This window comes from Dipodomys spectabilis, unplaced genomic scaffold (assembly GCF_019054845.1).
Source record: "Dipodomys spectabilis isolate Male_0828 unplaced genomic scaffold, ASM1905484v1 ptg000054l, whole genome shotgun sequence".
NCBI classification, from domain to species: domain Eukaryota; kingdom Metazoa; phylum Chordata; class Mammalia; order Rodentia; family Heteromyidae; genus Dipodomys; species Dipodomys spectabilis.
In genome coordinates this window covers 2,762,447-2,783,285 of record NW_024870731.1, presented here as the reverse complement: position 1 = coordinate 2,783,285, position 20,839 = coordinate 2,762,447, and the positions used below count along the sequence as shown (strand labels likewise).

At 38.0% G+C, this 20,839-nt stretch overlaps 1 protein-coding gene across 4 annotated transcripts in view; it reads right to left on the bottom strand.

Annotated features, from left to right (window-relative positions):
• Erc2 (ELKS/RAB6-interacting/CAST family member 2) overlaps positions 1-20,839 on the bottom strand; it is a 789,311-nt gene that overhangs the window by 499,060 nt on the left and 269,412 nt on the right. For all 4 annotated transcript variants that reach the window (XM_042679900.1, XM_042679903.1, XM_042679901.1 and 1 more), the window contains one exon: positions 18,214-18,288. In XM_042679900.1, coding sequence (XP_042535834.1) covers positions 18,214-18,288 — 75 coding nt within the window. The remainder of the gene's footprint in view (positions 1-18,213; positions 18,289-20,839) is intronic.

Below are 20,839 nucleotides of genomic sequence, written 5' to 3'. Positions count from 1 at the left end.
CTTCTATCCTGCTGGTTTTGGATAAGGATTCTTTTATCTCAGCCTCTGAGTATCAAAATACATGGAATACCATGTAGAACTTAATATGATTTATAGACATTTTCTTCACTCTAAAATAAAGCATAGTCTTTCCTTGCTACTCATAAGGTAGCCTATTCGCCAGCAGCATGAGCATCATCTGGGGATTTTTTTTTAGACATACAAACTCTCAAGCCCCAATTCAAAACAAGTAAAGTTGAATATGCATGTTCCCAAGACTGTTGGGCGATTCAGGTATTCTAAATGATTTCAAGTGTCCACAAGATAGACTGCAGAAAAAAAAAACACCAGGGAAACTATATTGGCTAAATATGTTTAGAAAAACACAAACATATTTTCAAGAGCTATTCAAACTCACTAGACATGTTGAAAATGAACTATACAACTTGCGGGGTGGGGGGGAGGGGATCAGGAAGGAAAAACTGAGAGAAAAGGAGAGAAGAGGTAACACTGTTTAAAAAGAAATATACTCATTACCTAACTTATGTAACTGTAATCCCTCTGTACATCACTTTTACAATAGCAATAAAATATGTACTTTAAAAAAGAAAGAGCTATCCAACATGGCCCAAGGGTACAGCAATCCTTGGGATAAACTTTCTGGAGCATCCGTGCCTATTAGGATGCCTTATTACTCTTTTTGTGTTTGTCAAACATCATGTTCCCCTCAAGCAGCCAGAAACAGATTTCAATTCCTCTCTAGGAACTGCAAAGCACTGAAATGGTGAGTGGGTGGAACAGCAAAAAAGTAATATCATTTAGTCACAAAAAGTAACAATTATGTTATTGCTCAGTGTCACAATGTGCTTTCCTTTCAAATATAGCAAGAATTACTGGTTTCATTTTAATATCAGGCCAAGAAAGAACATATAAGCAGTTTTTAAAGAGGACAGAATTCACCATGATCACATATCAGACTACAGGCATTGATCAACAAACTTAAAGCCAATATGGTTAAAGAAGACGTGATCTAATGTTCAGGAAACGTCCCTATATAATTATATTACACTTTATTTAGAATAAAATTCTAAACTAGTATTACTGCATACCACAGAGTTCATGAAAGCCTGACTTTTAGAACTCATGTACTTGTAGCTGCCAGAGTAAGTGAGCAGCCCTCAGTTTTAGGCTATCTGATTAATGTCCTGCCTTTAGAAGGACTTTGTGTGGGATAACTATGGTCTCATGAGTCCCAAATAAGCAATCTAGGGGAAAAAAGTCAACTTAGACCTAACACCTATTTTGAGGAACTAAGATCTCATCTTCTTGGGCTTTATCAAACTATAGAAAGATAATGACCTGGCTTAGAAGATGGCAGGGGTATGCTGGAGATTTTTGGTAAGGTTTCTATTTTTCTATTTGTAAAGATATGTGACTCTTTATGATCAAATATACAAGCACAGAATCAAGTCAGAGCAGATCAAATTAAAAGCAATTAGGACACTTTTATGTTTGTTTTCATGGCCTCATTTGCCTACTTCTGACTCGTTCTTCATGAAATGGTGCCCTAGGAATGCACACTTCCTGTCTTCTTGACATCCTGACAGTGCCCATTACTGATTACCTAGTGGTTCTTGTAAGATACTGTGACCTTTGAAGTTTTACTCTCCCAGTATGAATCTATTATGATTCATAATAGACTTAAATATGAAAAAAGGAGCCCATGACAAAATAATCCAGACAGAGATGATAGGAAATAAGTAAATCTGACCCGCAGGGAGTGACAGCCTGGACACAAATCTTGGCTCAGGCTTTTACATTGTGAGACAGGATATTTAGTTTCAAATAAGGTCAAGTTCATGACAATGTTAGAAAATTACAAATACTATGTAATGCATCAAAGAACCTATCATAGAATCATTATTATAGCAATCCCTAACAATTCCCTACTTCTAAAGGTACATGAATCAGTTGCTTCCATTTTCAATCAACCTAGCTTATTTATGAGCATGTTCCTAATTTTTCTGATCCTATGCAGTTGCTATCAGAATTAAATTAATAACCTGTAAATCTCCCAGAATAATAGAGAACACACAGTAGGTGTTCAATAAGCATTACTGTCTCTCTGAGTCTTGCGGTAGCATATGTGGTTGTTGTTATTGTCATTTTGTATGCGCAGCTTCTTTTACATTCATGAAATGAATCTTCCCAATTCCCTCTAATTGTAGTGAACATTTGATTACATGGCCTTGCCCAGGGGCATGTATCATGGATCTTATGGACACAGTGATTGTTTATGATAAATTAATAACTCTAGTAAGGTCAATGAGGTTCTTTTGAAGAGGATGACTCTTTCTTTACTCTTTAAATAAAGCCTGTGGTGGGCTGTGGCCTTGACACCAGGCACTAAGAACTGGTCTGAATAATGGAATCCTTACAACATTATTTAAACAGACAACTGAACCATCCACTCTATGAAACATCAAAATATAAGGGCAAGGTTTCTGTCACTTATAATAGTAATATATCACCTCAGTGGCAGTGTGAAAGATTAACACTAAAATGTGCATAAATAGGGGCTGGGAAGGTGGCTCAGTGGTAGAGCGCTTGCCTTGCATGCCTGAGGCACTGGGTTCGATTCCTCAGCACCACATAAGCAAAAAGAAAAAAGCTGGAAGTGGCGCTGTGGCTCAAGTGGTAGAGCGCTAGCCTTGAGCTGAAGAGCTGAGGGACAGCGCCCAGACCCAGAGTTCAGGCCCCACGACCGAACCCAAAAAAAAATGTGCATAAATAAAATATTCTATAAATATATAGACAGAGAAGAAAGAAGTGGTAAAGACTACCATACCACAGTCCAAAAATATCCCCAAATCACAGGAACCCAATCTGATGTTTGGATAAAGATAAAATTATCATAGAGACAATGAAATTCTTTCCAGCTAGAAGTAATAACATGGGTAAAATCAGAAGCAGTATGTATAATGTCCATCATATAAAACCTGAGGAAGCTGGAGTCTCTGTCGAAGACAGGTAAAGAGACAGATCAAAGAGCTTTAAGGTCACATCTCATTTCAGGGGAGCTGTAACTAAAATATAGGTAAGGTTGGATGACAAACACCTTTACACCCAACCTGGGACTTCGTTTTTCAGTTGTAACTAGGCACCTTATATAATCTGGTAAACATGGTATAAATAAGATGGCCTCTTTGCAGTTAATGATCAAAACAGTGAGCTGAGACAGTGAAAACGATACAATCAGTCAGCCTAATGGTGAAGAAATTCTCTTTCAGTCATGGCATGACTGAGAATATACAGCAGAGAAAACAACTGTAAGAATTATCAAAATATAGAAAAGTTTGTTTGAAAAAACTAGTGAGAGATATAGGAAAGTCTCAGGAAATAAGAAAGTGAGCAGTTTTGAAAAGAAGAGGAATCAAAGAAAGTTTCAGGACATGAAAGCAGCTTCAATTAAGTTGTATTATCAAAATTGGAAATTGATGGGCTGGGAAGATGGCTCAGTGGTAGAGCACTTGCCTTGCATGTCTGAGGCCCTGGGTTCGATTCCTCAGCACCACATAAGCAAAAAAAAGAAAAAGAAAAAAGCCGGAAGTGGCGCTGTGGCTCAAGTGGTAGAGTGCTAGCTTTGTGCTGCTGAAGAGCTGAGGGACAGCGCCCAGGCCCAGAGTTCAGGCCCCACGACCAACCAAAAACAAAAAAACCAAAATTGGAAATTGAACACTAGAGTATTAAATCCCCTCGGGTCAGGGCTAATTGCCAACTCACTCAACAACCAGTATGGAACAAGACAAAAGTCAACCAACCAGACACCTCTAGGAACACTGAACTCTGGCCTGGGAAGCCCCTGTTGGATATGCCAGTGTGGGGATGTGGAGACCCAGGCAAAAGCTTGAGTTGGGAGTATAGTTTTAGGATTGAGGGTAACTGAGAAAGCCTTTCAGCATGTCAACAACCAACGGAATTTTCTGCATTGGGGATAAATATTAGCCTTGCATAGAAATCTACTTTAGTATAGAGTGGTTTCTACATGGAAAGGAGAACTGGGTAATTACAAATCATTTCAATGTTCCTGTGACAGACCCTGACACAAAGGCTCTCCAGTACCAGTCTGAGTACCACCTACACCAGAACCATCCAGAAAGATAGAGAAAAAATGCAGATGGCATTGGGTATTTTTTACTCTTTTCTCATTCAAAAAGGGAAACAAAATGTTTGCATTTACTTGTAATTTGCATAGCTCAGAAAAGAGATCATATCAAAAGATTTATTGTTTATATCTACCTATCGTCCCCATTTATGCCTTACCTAGGCATCTGTCAAAATATAAACAGCTGGTCACTAGTAGCCCATGCTTTGATCCTGCTGAGGTCTGAGAATTATGGTTCAAAAATAGTCTAGACAGAAAAGTCTGTGAGACAAGTATATCTAATTAACCAGCAAAAAGCCCTAAGTGGAGGTGTGGTTCAATTAGCAGAGCACCAGCCTTGAGCAAAAATACCCAAGCAAGAGAGTAAGACCCTCAGTTCAAGCCCCAGGACCAGGAGAGAAAGACAGACAGACAGACAGAAACAGAGACAGAGATTATGTTATTTATAGAACTACAATGCTAAGAAAATCTCATTAAGCCTTCCCCAATAATCCAATGAATTTTTTTAGTTGATTCTTTTCATTTTTTTTTTGTCAGTACAAAGGATTGAACTCTGGACTTCATACTTTTGCTTAGATTTTCATTCTAGGCTGCTGTACTTGAGTTATGCCTCTACGTCTGGCTATTTGAACATTAATTAGAGTTTCAGCACGGGTTTGCTTCTAACCTTCATTCTCAGATCTCAGCTTCCTGAGTAGCTAGACTTACAGCCAGTGCCTGGCTTGATTTCTTTTTATAATAATATATTTTACTTTATTATTTTTCAATTTTATCTTTAAATAGTTGTTCAAAGAGGTTACAACTCTTAAGTCAAGTCAGGTTATGAGTACAATGCATCTTGATCAATGTCATATTTTCCATCATTCTTCCCCATTTTCCCCTTCCATCCCTACCCTCAAGTTACAAGTTACATAGTTCAAGTTTTACATAATAATCTTATAAATTAAAAACTTACTTACTTCATTTAACAGGTCAGGAGACCTACAAATGTCAAACAACCTACCCAAAGGTTCCTTTGGTCCTATGGAATGATTCCACTGACAGAAATGCTAGGAGACAGTAGGCCACATACTGGGACTCTCCTGTCTCCAGGCCAATCTCAGGAGAGACTGGCATCAGAGAAGGTATAGTACCTGAAATTGAGCTGTTCTTGCTATTCCTTCCATATAGTATTTTTCCTCTAAAAATCACTGAGCAAGGTTGAGAGAAAATAGTGGAGAAGTTATGGAGAGAGAAAAGGAAGGAAAAACATTTGAAAACTGCTTCCAGATGAACAGTCTGCCCCACCCTCCCTAAATACGAACTGGATGTCATCTTTTATATCCAAGTACAAAAAAATGTTTGAATTTCAGCTGCTGATCTTCTAAGAAGTAGGAACACAGGGAGGCTTTTTTGAAAAGATAGTGTTCTGACACTTCTGTTTCTCTTACAGTAAAATTTAAGACAAGAAGTGGATAAAGAAGCTGCCTGGTCATCTAGCAATCTGAACTTATTTTTTCATTCCTTTAAACCCATCCCTGGGTTGAGGTTGGGGCTTTCTAAGGACCTCTAAAACATACCACAAATCCCTCTATGTTCAACCAGTTTGTCTCATGGAAAAAGCAACAGGCAGCAATGGAATTCAGGCCACCCCAAGTCATCAGTGTGGCCTGATGGATGTGGAAACTGAATCGTACCTAAGAGATGAGGCATGGGACAGCCCAAACACTGTCATTACTGCAACTTGAAAGGGGAAGTTCACATGAGGCCTGTGGCTGACTTCTCAACCCTGTTGGCAGGGGCGCATGCCAGCAAGGAAATTGCAATCCCTAAATAAACAATAGGTTGGGAACTGAGCAACATCAAGAAAAAGGGCAGTGGCTGTTGGCCTGGACTGGGCTGGTCAATACACAGCAAACAAGGCTAAGATTTAAACACTGAAAGAATGTCATGTCAGATTCCCCAGGAGGTCCTCTGAGAATCTAAATTACCGGTTACCAAATCTCTAAGTTGGTATGATTTTTTTAAAGCAGGATACTTAATCCAATCCTGCACTTGGCACATGAGAATAGCAAAAGCCAGGGGAGGCAAGTGGTTTGCCAAGTGCCCAAGAACTAGAGAGCAAAGTTCCCGGGTCATTTATGACACAGGCCATCATGCCACTTTGCTGGAACTCACTACTATCCCCCCCCCCACACACACTGGTTTCTCCTAGAAAAGACACTTTTTAAACATTGAATTTTTATTATCTTTAAGTAACTGCAGAAAGGAGTTACCATTCAACAAATGTTTTTTTTTTGGGGGGGGGGGGTTCCGGTCGTGGGGCCTGAACTCTGGGCCTGGGGAGCTGTCCCTCAGCTCTTCAGCTCAAGGATAGCGCTCTACCACTTGAGCCACAGCGCCACTTCTGGTTTTTTTCTTTTTGCTTATGTGGTGCTGAGGAATCGAACTCAGGGCCTCAGGCATGCAAGGCAAGTGCTCTACCACTGAGCCACCTTCCCACCCCTCAACAAATGTTTTTAAGTACAATGTATCTTGATCAAGGTCACCCCTTTCATCATATTTCCCTGTCCTTGCAATCTAAGCCTTCCCTTCAACTTTTTTAGTTTTACAGGACATTTGCTCCCTGCTTCCTCTCTTCATTTGTCTACCCACCCCCTCATGACATTGCCCCATACCTTTCAAGTGCCAGTTTCTGGATTTCATTTTGTTGCATTGTTAAGTTTTTTTCTAACAAATTTATTATTTTCCCCTACGTGACAATTTCTGATCATTCCTATATAATAAAAGCATGTAATTGAAAACATGAAAAATCAAATAGGAAAAAAGACAAAAATCATTTATAACTTCCCCCCACTCAGATTACATATGAACACTTTGGTACATTTTGTTCAACTGTTTACTCTACATTGATTAAATCTCTTTAATATGTTAAAAATAATCTGGGCAAGGTGGTATGCCTGTCAAAAGGATGAGTCAAGAGGATGACATGAGACCATAAATTTGAGGCTAGCTAGGAAACATAGGTCAGATCATGTACCAAAGGAAAAAAACAACAGGATGAAATAGGAGAAACCCTAGGATTCCTTGGCACAGGCCAAAATTTTCTTAATAGAGACACTGAAACACAACAAATCAAAGAAAGGTTGAACAAATGGGATTGCATGAAATTGCAGAGCTTCTGCATGGCAAAGGACATAGCTAGCAAGATTAATAGAAAGCCACGGATTGGGAGAAATCTTCACTAGCCTTACAACAGACAAGGTTCTCATATCTAAAATATACCTGGAACTCAAAAAATTAAAACCCCCAACAACAAATCTTCAAAGAAACAACTGCCCAATAAATAAGTGGGCTAAAGACTTAAAGAGAAGCTTCTCTGAAGAGGAAAGAAGGATGGCCAATAGACACATGAAGAAATGCTCAACCTCCCTAGCCATAAAAGAAATGCAAATCAAAGCAACATTGAGATACCACCTCACTCCAGTTAGAATGGCAAAAAATCAAGAACTCTAACAACAACAGATGCTGGAGGGCATGTGGACAGAAGGGAACCTTACTACATTGTTGGTGGGAGTGTAAACTTGTTCAACCACTTTGGAAACAGTATACAGGTTCCTCAAAAGACTCCACATAGAGCTCCCCTATGACCCAGAAATCCCACTTTTGGGCATTTACCCAAATGATCACAAATAAGACCACACTAAAGCTACCAGCATGACTATGTTTATTGCAGCATTATTTGCTGTAGCTAAGATATGGAACCAACCCAGATGCCCCTCAGTAGATGAATGGATCAAGAAAATGTGGTATATATACACAATGGAATTCTATGCCTCCATCAGAAAGAATGACATTGCCTCATTTGTTATGAAATGGAAAGGCTTGGAAAAAATTCTATTAAGTGAAGTAAGCCAGGCCCAAAGAAACATAGGTCCCATGGTTCCCCTTATTTGTAATATCTAGTATATGTCTGAGTCAAGCAGAAAAGGTCAGATAAGTTGATGTTAGGGAACTGAACCCTAAGATATGTATTCAAATGTTGTTTTTCTTTCAGGTGATTGTTTCTAACACATTTATTTATAACATTATTTCTTTGTTGCTTTGTATGTCACTCCCCCACAGTATAATCCCTGTTTTCACTGTATTTGAGGTTGGTATAATTTGTGGAGGGGAAGGGAAAAAACAAATCGTTTAAATATGGATACAGGTGGATCCATTGCAACAATGAAATGTACAAGTCGTTATGTGGAAAAACGAACTTTACAACTTTGGGTGGGAAGGAGAATTAGGTGGGGGGGCAGGGGGGAGGATGGGAAGGGATGGGAAGGGGAAACAAAGGAGGACACTACAATGCTTGATAAGAAATGTACTCATTATCTTGCCCATGTAATTGTAACCCCTCTGTACAGTATTTTCACAATTTAAAAAAAAAGAAAAAAACAGTATTGTCTTTACTGTTAACCTGAGAAACACATTAGCTAGTAATATTTCTGGTTAGTTTATAGCTCTTTTAATTTATTGATCATTTCCTTTGTATTTTTTATATTTATACTCTATTGAGTATAATACACATTTTATAAAACCTACCTATTTAAAGTGTACAAATCAGTGATTTATGTAACCATCAACATTAATTCCAGAATATTTTCATCACCCCAAAAACCTTTAAACCAATTAGTTGTAGCTCCTCCACATCTTTTTCCTATAGCTCTTAACAATCACTGATCTACCCTACTACCTTCTGTTATTAATTTTTCTCTGCTGGGAATTTCATATAAATAAAAATTATATATTATATAGCCTTTTGGTTGCTTTCTTTCATTTAGAATAATGTCTTCATGGTTCAACTGAGTTATGGCATATATCAGTATTTTATTGCTTTTTATTGCCACATAGTATCTCAATATATGTCTACCATATTTTGTTTCATCACTTGATAAGACACCTGGTTGTTTTACATTTTTTAGCTATTACAAATAATTGTTACATGTCCATTTATGTGTGGGCATATGTGTGGGATTTGGGGGTCAGGTGGTCCTATGTTAGAATATATTTTGAGGTACTGACAAACTATTTTCCAAATTGGACTGCACAATTTTACATTGGCAAATGAACATTTAAGGGTTTCCTTCCACATCTTCCCCAACCTTCATTATCATTTGTTTTGTTTTGGCAATCCTCATAAGGAAGAAATTCTAATTATGATTTTGATTTTCATTTCCATCAATGACAAATAACTGAACACCTTTTGATGTCCTTATTGCTCAATTGTATCTATTCTTTGGAGAAATCTCTATTCAAATCCACTGCCCAATTATTTAGTTCAACATAGGAGTTGAACTCAAGAGTTTTACACTTACTAGGCAGGTGCTCTACTGCTTGAGCCATGACCTTTGAACTTTCTGCTTCTGTTATTCATCTGTGTGCTGGTCCTGAGGCTTGAACTCAGGGCCTGGATGCTGTTCCTGGGCTTTTTCTCAGGGCTGGTGCTTTCCTACTTGAGCCACAGCTCCACTTGTAGCTTTTTGGCAGTTAATTGTAGATAAGAGTCTCACAGACTTACTTGTCACAGCTGGCATCAAACTGCAATCCTCACATCTCAGCCTCCTGAATAGCTAGTATTACAGTCATGATCACAAGGCATTTTTGTTTTGTTTTGTTTTGTTTTCAAATAAGGCTTCACATTTGACCTGGGCTGATCTGAGTCATGATCCTTCTATCTATGCTTTCCATATAGGTGCAACAAAATGTACTTGTCCCCGTGCCCAAATAAGTAATTACTTGCAGAGAGGCAAGTCTTGGAAGCGTTTTGGCCACAATGCTCTAGAATGACAGTCCTGGCTCTACTCTCAATCCCTGTCTTCAAAATCACTAATATGATGCACATGAGCTTCCAGACCTCTGTTGAACAAACGTAATGTCACCAAGCATTCTGGTCTTGTTCCTTAGCTATGAGGCAAGCTAATATTATTTTACCATTATAATATTTACTATAATTGCTTGCAGCAACCTCTTGTTAGGTTAAGAAGATCTTCAACTTCTAATTTTAATTTCTTTTTTATCTCTCTCTTTTTTTTGACTCAGGGCCTTGTGCTTGCTATGCAGATGCTTTACCACTACAGCCATGCCTTCAGCCCTTTTTTTTATTGTGAAAATACTGTACAGAGGGGTTACAATTACATGGGCAAGATAATGAGTACATTTCTTATCAAGCATTGTAGCCTCCTCCTTTGTTTCCCCTTCCCATCCCATCCTCATCCACCCCCCGACCCAATCCTCCCACCCCCACGAAAGTTGTAAAGTTCATTTTCAACATAGCGACTTGTACATCTCATTGTTGCAATGGGTCCACCTGTATCCCTATTTAAACGATTTGTTTTTTCCCTTCCCCTCCACAAATTATACCAACCTCAAATACAGTGAAAGCATGGGTTATACCGTGGGGGAGGGACATACAAAGCAACAAAGAAATAATCTTATAAATGTGTTAGAAACAATTGCATGAAAGAAAAACAACATTTGAATACATATCTTAGGGTTCATTTCCCTAACATCAACTTATCTGACCTTGACACAACTTAACTTGACTTGACTTAACATCAACTTATCTGCTTGACTCAGACATATACTAGTTATTGCAAATAAGGGGAACCATGGGACCTATGTTTCTTTGGGCCTGGCTTACTTCACTTAATAGAATTTTTTCCAAGCCTTTCCATTTCCTAACAAATGGGACAATGTCATTCTTTCTGATGGAGGCATAGAATTCCATTGTGAATATATACCACATTTTCTTGATCCATTCATCTACTGAGGGGCATCTGGGTTGGTTCCATATCTTAGCTACAGCAAATAAAGCTGCAATAAACATAGTCATGCTGGTAGCTTTAGTGTGGCCTTGTTTGTGATCCTTTGGGTAAATGCCCAAAAGTGGGATTTCTGGGTCATAGCGGAGCTCTATGTGAAGTCTTTTGAGGAACCTGTATACTGGTTTCCAAAGTGGTTGAACAAGTTTACACTCCCACCAACAATGCAGTAAGCTTCCCTTCTGTCCACATTCCCTCCAGAATCTGTTGTTATTAGAGTTCTTGCTATAGCCATTCTAACTGGGGTGAGGTGGTATCTCAATGTTGTTTTGATTTGCATTTCTTTTATGGCTAGAGAGGTTGAGCATTTCTCCATGTGTCTATTGGCCATCCTTCTTTCCTCTTCAGAGAAGCTTCTCTTTAAGTGTTTAGCCCACTTATTTATTGGGCAGTTGTTTCTTTGAAGATTTGTTGTTGGAGGATTTAATTTTTTGAGTTCCAGGTATATTTTAGATATGAGACCCTTGTCTGTTGTATGGCTAGTGAAGATCTCCCAATCCGTGGGCTTTCTACTGATCTTGCTAGCTATGTCCTTTGCCATGCTGCAATTTCATGCAATCCCATTTGTTCAACCTTTCTTTGATTTGTTGTGTTTCTGGGTCTCTATGGAGAAAATTTCAGCTTGTGCCAAGGAGACCTAAAGTCCAGCCCTTTTTATTATGGCTATTTTTAAGATAGGATGTCAATTTTTGCCCAGGTCCAACCTGGACCATGATCCTTTTATTTACTCTTCCGGCCATACCTGGCATGACAGGTGCATGCAACTCTGCCCAGGTCTTAATTGGTTAGGAAGGAGTATAATGAACATTTTGCTTAGGCTGGTCTAAAACCATGATCTTCCTGATTTCAGCCTCCTAGATAGTTACGATTACAGCCATGAACAAGTAGGCCTGGTTCTGAATCTTTTTGAAATAGATGTATGAATGGATGTTATATTTATCAAATTATTTTTCAGCATTTGTTTAATAATCTATGTTTTAGAGGGTCTCCATGGCAAAGTTTTCTGCTGTTAGATCACTTTTGCAATCTGGGTTACATATAACCTTCCATTAACAAATTAAAACCTGAGAGTTCAACTTTTCTGAAAGTTTCACCATTGTAATATGCACAGAATAGCTTCCCAGTAAATACTGGTACTTGGAGTGATATTCACAGAAATCATACCAGTTAATAGCAGTAATCATCAATTGCCAGCTGAGGCAAATATTTAGAGACAACATATGAATTCAGACCAAAAAAAAAAAAAAAAGAAGGCTCACCTCTTAAAAAACTTTTTCTGGTATCTAAAAGACAACTATATCTATCTAGAGTTAACATTTAACTTGGCATTTTGTATATTTTAGCCATCACTTCCAACCCCCTGTTTTCCCTTATTTAAGGAAAATAGTTAAATGGCAAAATTCTTTTTCAAGTTTAAAGATGAAAAGATGAAGAAATGTCTCAAAGGAAGAAAAATAAGCTAAAAAGAATACTTCTGATATCATAAGTGGATAATGTAGATCAAATTATAAAACATAGGAGAAATGCATCTGTTCTCTCTCTCTCTTTCTTTCTCTCTCTCTCTCTCTTTTTTTTTTGTCAGTCATGGGGCTTGAACTCTGGGCCTGAGCCCTGTCCCTCAACTCTTCAGCTCTAGGCTAGCACTCTACCACTTGAGCTACAGAGTCACTTCCGGTTTTCAGGTGGTTTATTGGAGATAAGTGTCTCATGGACTTTCTTGCCTGGGCCGGGTTTGAACTGCAATCCTCAGATCTCCACTTCCTGAGTAGCTAGGATTACAGGCCTGAGCCACTGGTGCCCAGCAACATCTGTTCTCTAGATGGCACGTATTTAGAGCCCTGTTTGCAGGCCTGATAATGTATGTGTGTGAAATAGATCACTCTTGCCTTATATCACAAGTAATAGCTCTATACCTTTACCAACTTATCTAAGAAGCATCTCTAGCACTCTGTGCCAACTCTATGGTGTGAATTTCAGTGCACAATTTCCAAAGTAAGTATTGAAAGAAAACGTCTGCATTTACAGAACCAGCTCCACGTATGTCACTAGCAGTGTGGGTAGAAATTTTCCTTTCAGTACAGTTATTATTGTCTGTGATTCACAATAAGGTACAAGGACACATTATTTGTTTGCTATGTGTTTGTTTGTATGTTAAGCATGTAAGCAGGGCCTCATGCATGCTAAGCAAGTGTTCTGTCACTGAATAATATCTCCAGAGGACCATGTTCTTAAGGATTAAAAGCTATAATATGATTTCACTATAGAACTAGGTTCAACACATATTTTGTATGAACATACCATTTTGGACAAAGAAATAATTAAGATATAAAACAGTCCCAGAGATGAATTAATAAACCAAGTAGTACCTAGAACCCAAAGAAATTTGGCAGCTACTACATATTATCTCTGACTAAACTCAAGGATTCTAATAAGTTCATGAGGATTACTAGGTTGGGCTCATTAGTCAATCTTGGATTTCAGCTCTCTCCTTGCCTTGCTGTATGTCCTTGGGAAAGTTGCCAAGTAGCTCATGACTTTACAATGTTCCACTATAATACTCCCATACGCTATGGAAAGGAAGCCTAAAGGTAACCAAGCACTAAGATCCCTCTAAGGGGAAATTTAATTCAAATTCAGGCTAATGACATGCAAAAGAGCAGTCATTCCTGTAAACCTAACCTATTTGGGAGGTAGAGAGCAGAGGACTGTAGTTCAAAGTCATCTGGGCACTAAAGTAAAACAAACTGTCTCAACTGATGCATGGGCATGATGGCACACACCTGACTTCAATCTATGGGGGAAGCACAGTGGCTGAGTGCAGCAGTGGAATGTGTCTGTCATCCCAGCAAAAAAGAAAGCAAAAATAAGAGGATCACATTCCAGGTTGGCTTAGCATAAAGTGAAACTCTAGCTTGAAAATAACCAATACAAAGAAAAAGGCTAGTGGAGTATCCCAAGTGGTAGAGCACCTGCAGGGCAAGCACAAGGTCCCAAGTTCAAAGCACTGTGCTGTCAAAACAAAACATAAAAAGAGCATTCATCTACCTGGGCACAAAGACAAGGCATAGTTTAGTTTTAATTAACAAAAATATCAAGCTCCAATTGTAGTTTACCTAAATACAAAGCCATATTTTTTACATGAGCAGCACTGTACTTCAACTTAGTCAGTTCACTCTTCCACTTTAAAATGCTCCTAATTCAATTCCTGTTTTTTTTTTTTTTAAAAAGCGTGATGGAACAAATATTATTTAAGAGAGATGCCTCATACCATACAGATGCCTGAGCTGGCCCATAATCCTCATGTCAGTTACCAACAGAAATACTATCTCTTATTGACATCCTACCTGATGTTTCTGAATTCATTTTAGTTAACAAGTTCACCAGATAAAGTATATATATTTATATATGTTTTCCTGCAACTTTAACTAGGACCCTACATAACTAGTGGATGGTACATTTGATAAATTCTGTTGAAAACTGGATAATTTCTGCTCGGTTAGAGAAAAGTTGTTTTTCTTGATGAATGAGATTCAATCAATACACTAATGAAGTAAGAACTAGGGAAACTCCATGCATTTTCTGTACAACATAGACTATTAAGTTTGTAGTGATGTCTGATGCTCAATAATTATCAATTACTTTAGTATTAGATGACGTTTTATATTTCTCAAAAAACAATATTCTCCTTTCCCTTCCTTCTGTGTTTGTTTTGCAGCCACCTAGCTCAAGCAGACAGGTAGAGGATATCTGAAAATAAAACTCACATGAAGGAAGTCAAGATAAAAGTGGAATAAGAGAAAATGAGACATGCTAATAATGTTTGAGTCTTACATCAAGCTATGTCTGAGGCAATATCCGGAAGGGTTTTTTTTTGTTAAGCCTATAAATTTTGTTTTGGCCTTTGCCATTTTGAACTAGATTTTCATTCACTTAGAAGTTCTAACAAAGTAAAAGTCTTGAGACTATATAACAAGTACTGCCATTAGTATAATTTATTTTCTTTTAAAAATGAATGAGCCGAAGAAAGTTAAACTTTTAGACATCATATTCATGTCATGTCAAATTTATAACAAAAATAATTTTGAAAATACACTCTTCTAAAGGAATTAGCCTAAAGAAAGAATATTTTAAAAGGAAGCTTTTCAATGCCACTCTTATTAGCAGTTCTCTTAGTAAAAGCAAGGAGCTTAGTAAAGGATCTTTAGTCACAAAAATCAAGAAAAGAAATTAACTTTTTTAACTACCTAAAAGAAATTAAGTTTTCTGAGAGACACACAGCATGTTCTACATGCAACCTTGAAACATACCTGCCAGATCAAATCGGGATCAAATTTAAAACTTGGAGAGTCCTGCAAGAAGATAAATTATAAATAGCTTTATTCACTTGCTTCCTTTCTTTTTCATTCAGGTAATTTCAGCCCCATGACTCACCTAGCTGGTAAGAGATTTGATGTGTGCCTGATATAGGCAGTAATGGTAACCTTATGTTTACCCCACACAGACATATTCTAAACTCCAGAAATATACAAACACATAGAGCTCTAACTGAGCTACTAGCCTTAAGTTCTAAATATGCTTGAATTTAGGTGTCATTTCATAGCCTTTCATAGCAAACACTTTCTTCAAATTGATGCAAAGAATGGACATGAAGCTGATGGAGGTTCAGAAGTTCACCCTCAGTTTCTCTAAGAAACAAGCAACAAGTAGAGAGATTGGATGAGAATGCAGCCTCTGTCACAAGTGTACTATGGCCAAGAAGATGACCCTCCACCTAATTTGCCTCTATACGTCAAATTAGGTGTGTTGGAGTACAGATCCTAATAGGACTCAGAATGCCCCATGAACAAAATATAAGCAGTGCTTTAGCAAATTAGTAGGTATCCTATAAAAACAACACATAAACTCAGGTTCAAATTCCTAATAAAAGTACTGATCTCCCCTTGTCGCCCCTCAAACCTTTGTATGCCTACAAATCAGCATCTTCACAGCTCAATTTACTAAGAACGTATATATGTGAGTTTGTCACAATAGTTGTGTATTTATGCCTATTTGAGTGTTTACATTTATTATTTAAGTTAAAGACATGATGCTGGAAACAGGAAAGTAGAATCAAACACACTTTCTACTGCAAAATGTCACAAAAGGATGTGAAGGGTAAACAAAGGAGGAGGCTGCAATGCTTGATAAGAAATGTATGCATTATCCTGCCCATGTAATTGTAACCCCTCTGTATAGTATGTTCACAAAAAAAAAAATTAAATTAAAATTTAAAAAAAAAGTCACAAAAAAAGTAGGTAGGTAGTTGTTTTATGTTTTGTTTTGTTTTGTTTTGTTTTGTCAGTCATGGGGCTTGAACTCTGGGCCTGGGCACTGTCCCTCAGCTCTTCAGCTCAAGGCAAGCACTCTACCACTTAAGCCACAGTGCCACTTCTGGTTTTCTGGTGGTTAATTGGAGATAAGAGTCTCACAAACTTTCCTGCCCTGGCTGACATTGAACTTCAATCCTCAGATCTCAGCCTCCTGAGTAGCTAGGATTATATGCATGAGCCACCGGCACCTGGGAGTTGTTTTATAATGTACATTTAACAAGAAAATACATAACACATAGGAGAGATGCTTCTGAATTCTCCAAAGACTTCTAGAATATATTTTCCTTTATTTTCAAGAAAGTTATGACTTCGAAATGCATTCTGTATACTTCTTATCCCTTATTACTTCTTGTGTTAGGACCTGGGAAGGTCAGTATGTGGATGAGAGGAAGTAGAACTGAACTATCCTTTGAAAAAAAAATTATCCTCCTGTTTTTTTTTCTTCTTCCTTTACTTTCTTTTTCTTATTTTAAGACTAAACTAAGTTTCTGGTTTAGTTGCAGTATGAAATGAGGACAAAAATCTCAGTTATAAACCACTGTTCCCCAAGGATAGAGCAGGGTGGGTTTTTTTTTAATGAAAGTAAGGTAAAATTATATAAACTCCAAATAATTAGCGAGCCAGAATTAACAAATTACTTAATACTATTAGCATTTGGTCTCTTCAAATGATATTTCTCTAACCAATTTACTACAAATATATTGTGAGTGTCTCGACACTTAAAATCTCAGTTGGACAATAAACTTTAAAGTCTATGTTCTAAGTTTTCTCCTCCTACCCCCTAAAAAAGTCCACTTCGATGAAGATACTGTCATTGACTGGGGGAAAAAAAATCCCTACTCAGAAATGCACATGCCAAGAATTCAATAGTTCTTATTACTTGTTCTTTTTCTAGAATATGGGGATTTTGGCAGACAACTCAGAATCATGTGTAGCAAGAAAGACAGAAAAATCATTATCTCACAGTGAGCCTGGGAATTCTCTCCTAGGCTGACAGTATCCAGGTATCTGTGAGTGCTGATTGTAAGTGTACAATTTTCAGACTGCAACCATCTCCATTAGGAAAATGTTTCTTAATAGAACAATTTAAATAAAAATTATTTATTCTTAAACTAAATATTTTACCATGATTCCATCTACCAAAAATAATAAAATTCTGAACATAAAAAGACTTCAGACTTCTAAATATTAGCAAAGCAAGTACGTTTCATTTAGATTTACTACAAATCATACATGAGAGATTGGCCATTACCACTGGTTTTTATTTTTATTTGCCCTAAGTCTATTGAGAAAGATGTTTTTATCCTCATCTGTAGGTTTTCTCTATGCCTATGTTATTTCAATACTTTGTATTTAATAAATTATTATTACCTCTACTTGCTCAGGAGAAAATACTGGAGTTAAAAAAAAAGCATTATTCTTTGAAAAGTAAATTGATGACAGCCATTATTTAGTGAATCTTATGTATCTAAAATAACTTCCCTTTGACAAATCCTAGTTTCTCAGAGGTGTCTTTTCATTTCAAAGTGAAATTCTACTTTCCAAAGAAAACAGTACATACAAAGCATCTATCTTAGGGTTAAAGGAATTGGACATACTATGGAAATGGTCCTAGCTTCTTTCAAACAAGGGATACTGGAGCCCTTTAGTGTTTTGCCTAGAAAAAGCATCGTAATTAAAAGGCCAATAAATTAAATGTACCCAGGAAAGCAAAGAGATGCAGAAGCAAAAAATACCCACCAAGGTGCTTACAGAGAGGCACAAGGTTGATTTCACCTGTTTCTTAGGCACCCTCAAGTTAAGAGTAAAGTAGCAGACACAGCTGTTTTTGACAAATGTTCTCAACCCCTACCTTCATTTCAATGACAGTCTGGAGAGCTTTCGTCTTGGCTGGCTCGGGCTGGAGTTGGCTTCTTCGGTGTAATTCCTGGGGAGGAACACGATAGAAATAAGCCTGACGGTTCATCCTTCTATTTACACCATGACCTTTACGCGCTACTTCCCAGCCCAGGTCCCCTGTGCACAGACGTAAACAAGCCACAGGTGCCTCTTCCCCCACACTCTTTAGAATCCCTCCTGCCTGCAGCCTGCGTTCCAGTGAAACACTCCTGGCACATGCGCTATTTCTGAAACTCCCATCAATAATTAATGTCAACTGTGACAAAGCCAGCAAGTAATCATAGTCCAAATACTGCTCAACACTGGGGCGGATGCCCAGCCATCAAATCATAATTTACAAAATTACATTACTCTGTGCTACCAACACAAACACAGCAAGGAAACAGAGGAAAGAAAATGACTAATGTGGTTGCAAATCCACTGCATGCATGGCATTTTGCTACACAGCTAGGTTTCAAATGAGCAATTTAAAACCATTTCAGTATAAATGTGACATATTTTGGAGTGATCTGATGAAACCCCGTGTATCTCTTGCTTCTGAATTTACATTTTGGGTCCTTGTCAAAATCACATCTGTAGGTGATATGTTTATTCATCATGATGCCAAGAAATTAAAATTGGCATTAATATCAATAATACAAGAGGAGAGACAAAAATGGTCAAAGCCACATGTAGACCCAAGAATTCCCCTATAATAACGAATATTTCTTCTCTCTTTCCCTAACTCTCTCTCTCTCCTTTTTCTCCTGTCTCTCCTCTCTATTGGTCTGGTTTGGAGGACTTTGAGGTCTGTACTGGAGTCCAAACATAAGATTTTTTTATTGTGAAAATACTGTATAGAGGAGTTACAATTACATGGGCAAGATAATGAGTACATTTCTTATCAAGCATTGTAGCCTCCTCCTTTGTTTCCCCTTCCCATCCCATCCTGCTGCTGCCCCTCCACCTAACCCTCCTCCACCCCCCACCAAAGTTGTAAAGTTAGTTTTTCCACATAATGACTTGTAAATCTCATTGTTGCAATGGGTCCACCTGTATCCCTATTTAAACGATTTGTTTTTCCCTTCCCCTCCACAAATTATACCAACCTCAAATACAGTGAAAGCAGGGGTTATACCGTGAGGGAGGGACATATAAAGCTACAAAGAAATAATCTTATAAATGTGTTAGAAACAACTGCATGAATGAAAAAGACATTTGAATACATATCTTAGGGTTAATTTTCCTAACATCAACTTATCTGACCTTTTTTGCTTGACTCAGACATATACTAGATATTGCAAATAAGGGAAACCATAGGATATGTTTCTTTGGGCCTGGCTTACTTCACTTAATAGAATTTTTTCCAAGCCTTTCCATTTCCTAACAAATGGGGCAATGTCATTCTTCCTGATGGAGGCAGAGAATTCCATTGTGTATATATACCACATTTTCTTGATCCATTCATCTACTGAGGGGCATCTGGGTTGGTTCCATATCTTAGCTATAGTTTATAATGCTGCAATAAACATAGTCATGCTGGTAGCTTTAGTGTGGCCTTGTTTGTGATCATTTGGGTAAATGCCCAAAAGTGGGATTGCTAGGTCATAGCGGAGCTCTATGTGGAGTCTTATAAGGAACCTGTATACTGCTTTCCAAAGTGGTTGAACAAGTTTACACTCCCACCAACAATGCAGTAAGGTTCCCTTCTGTCCACATCCCCTCCAGCATCTGTTGTTATTAGAGTTCTTGATTTTAGCTGTTTTAACTGGAGTGAGGTGGTATCTCAATGTTGTTTTGCATTTCTTTTATGGCTAGAGAGGTTGAGCATTTCTTGGCCATCCTTCTTTCCTCTTCAGAGAAGTTTCTCTTTAAGTCTTTAGCCCACTTATTTATTGGGCAGTTGTTTCTTTGAGGATTTGTTGTTGGGGGATTTAATTTTTTGAGTTCCAGGTATATTTTAGATATGAGACCCTTGTCGGTTGTATAGCTAGTGAAGATCTTCTCCCAATCCGTGGGCTTTCTATTGATCTTGCTAGCTATGTCCTTTGCCATGCAGAAGCTCTGCAATTTCATGCAATCCCATTTGTCTAACCTTTCTTTGATTCAAACATAAGATCTTGAGCTAGGCTCCCCCACTTGAGCCATGTCTCCATGCCTATTGTTTGTTTTTATAGAGTCTTGCACTTTTGTAGTGGTCTTGCTTACTTCCATCTCCTAAGTAGTTGGTATTACAAGGGTATACCACCACCACATATGGCATTAATATTTTTTTAGATGAAGAGAAAAACACGCACTGGGCATGGTGGAATATACCTGTAATATAAACACCCAGAGGAGGCCAAGGCCAGAATAAAGAATCATGAGTTGACAGATGCCCTGGGCTACTTAGTGAGTTGTGCCAGACACGCCTTGGCTACATAGTAAGACCTCTTTCTTTTCTTAATATATATTTTTTATTGTAAAGATACTGTACAGAGGGGTTTCAGTTACATGAGCAAGATAATGAGTCCATTTCCTATGGAGCATTGTTGCACCCTCCTTTATTTTTCCCCTACCATGCCTTTCCTCCCCATCTCCCCAACTGCTCCCTCCCTTCT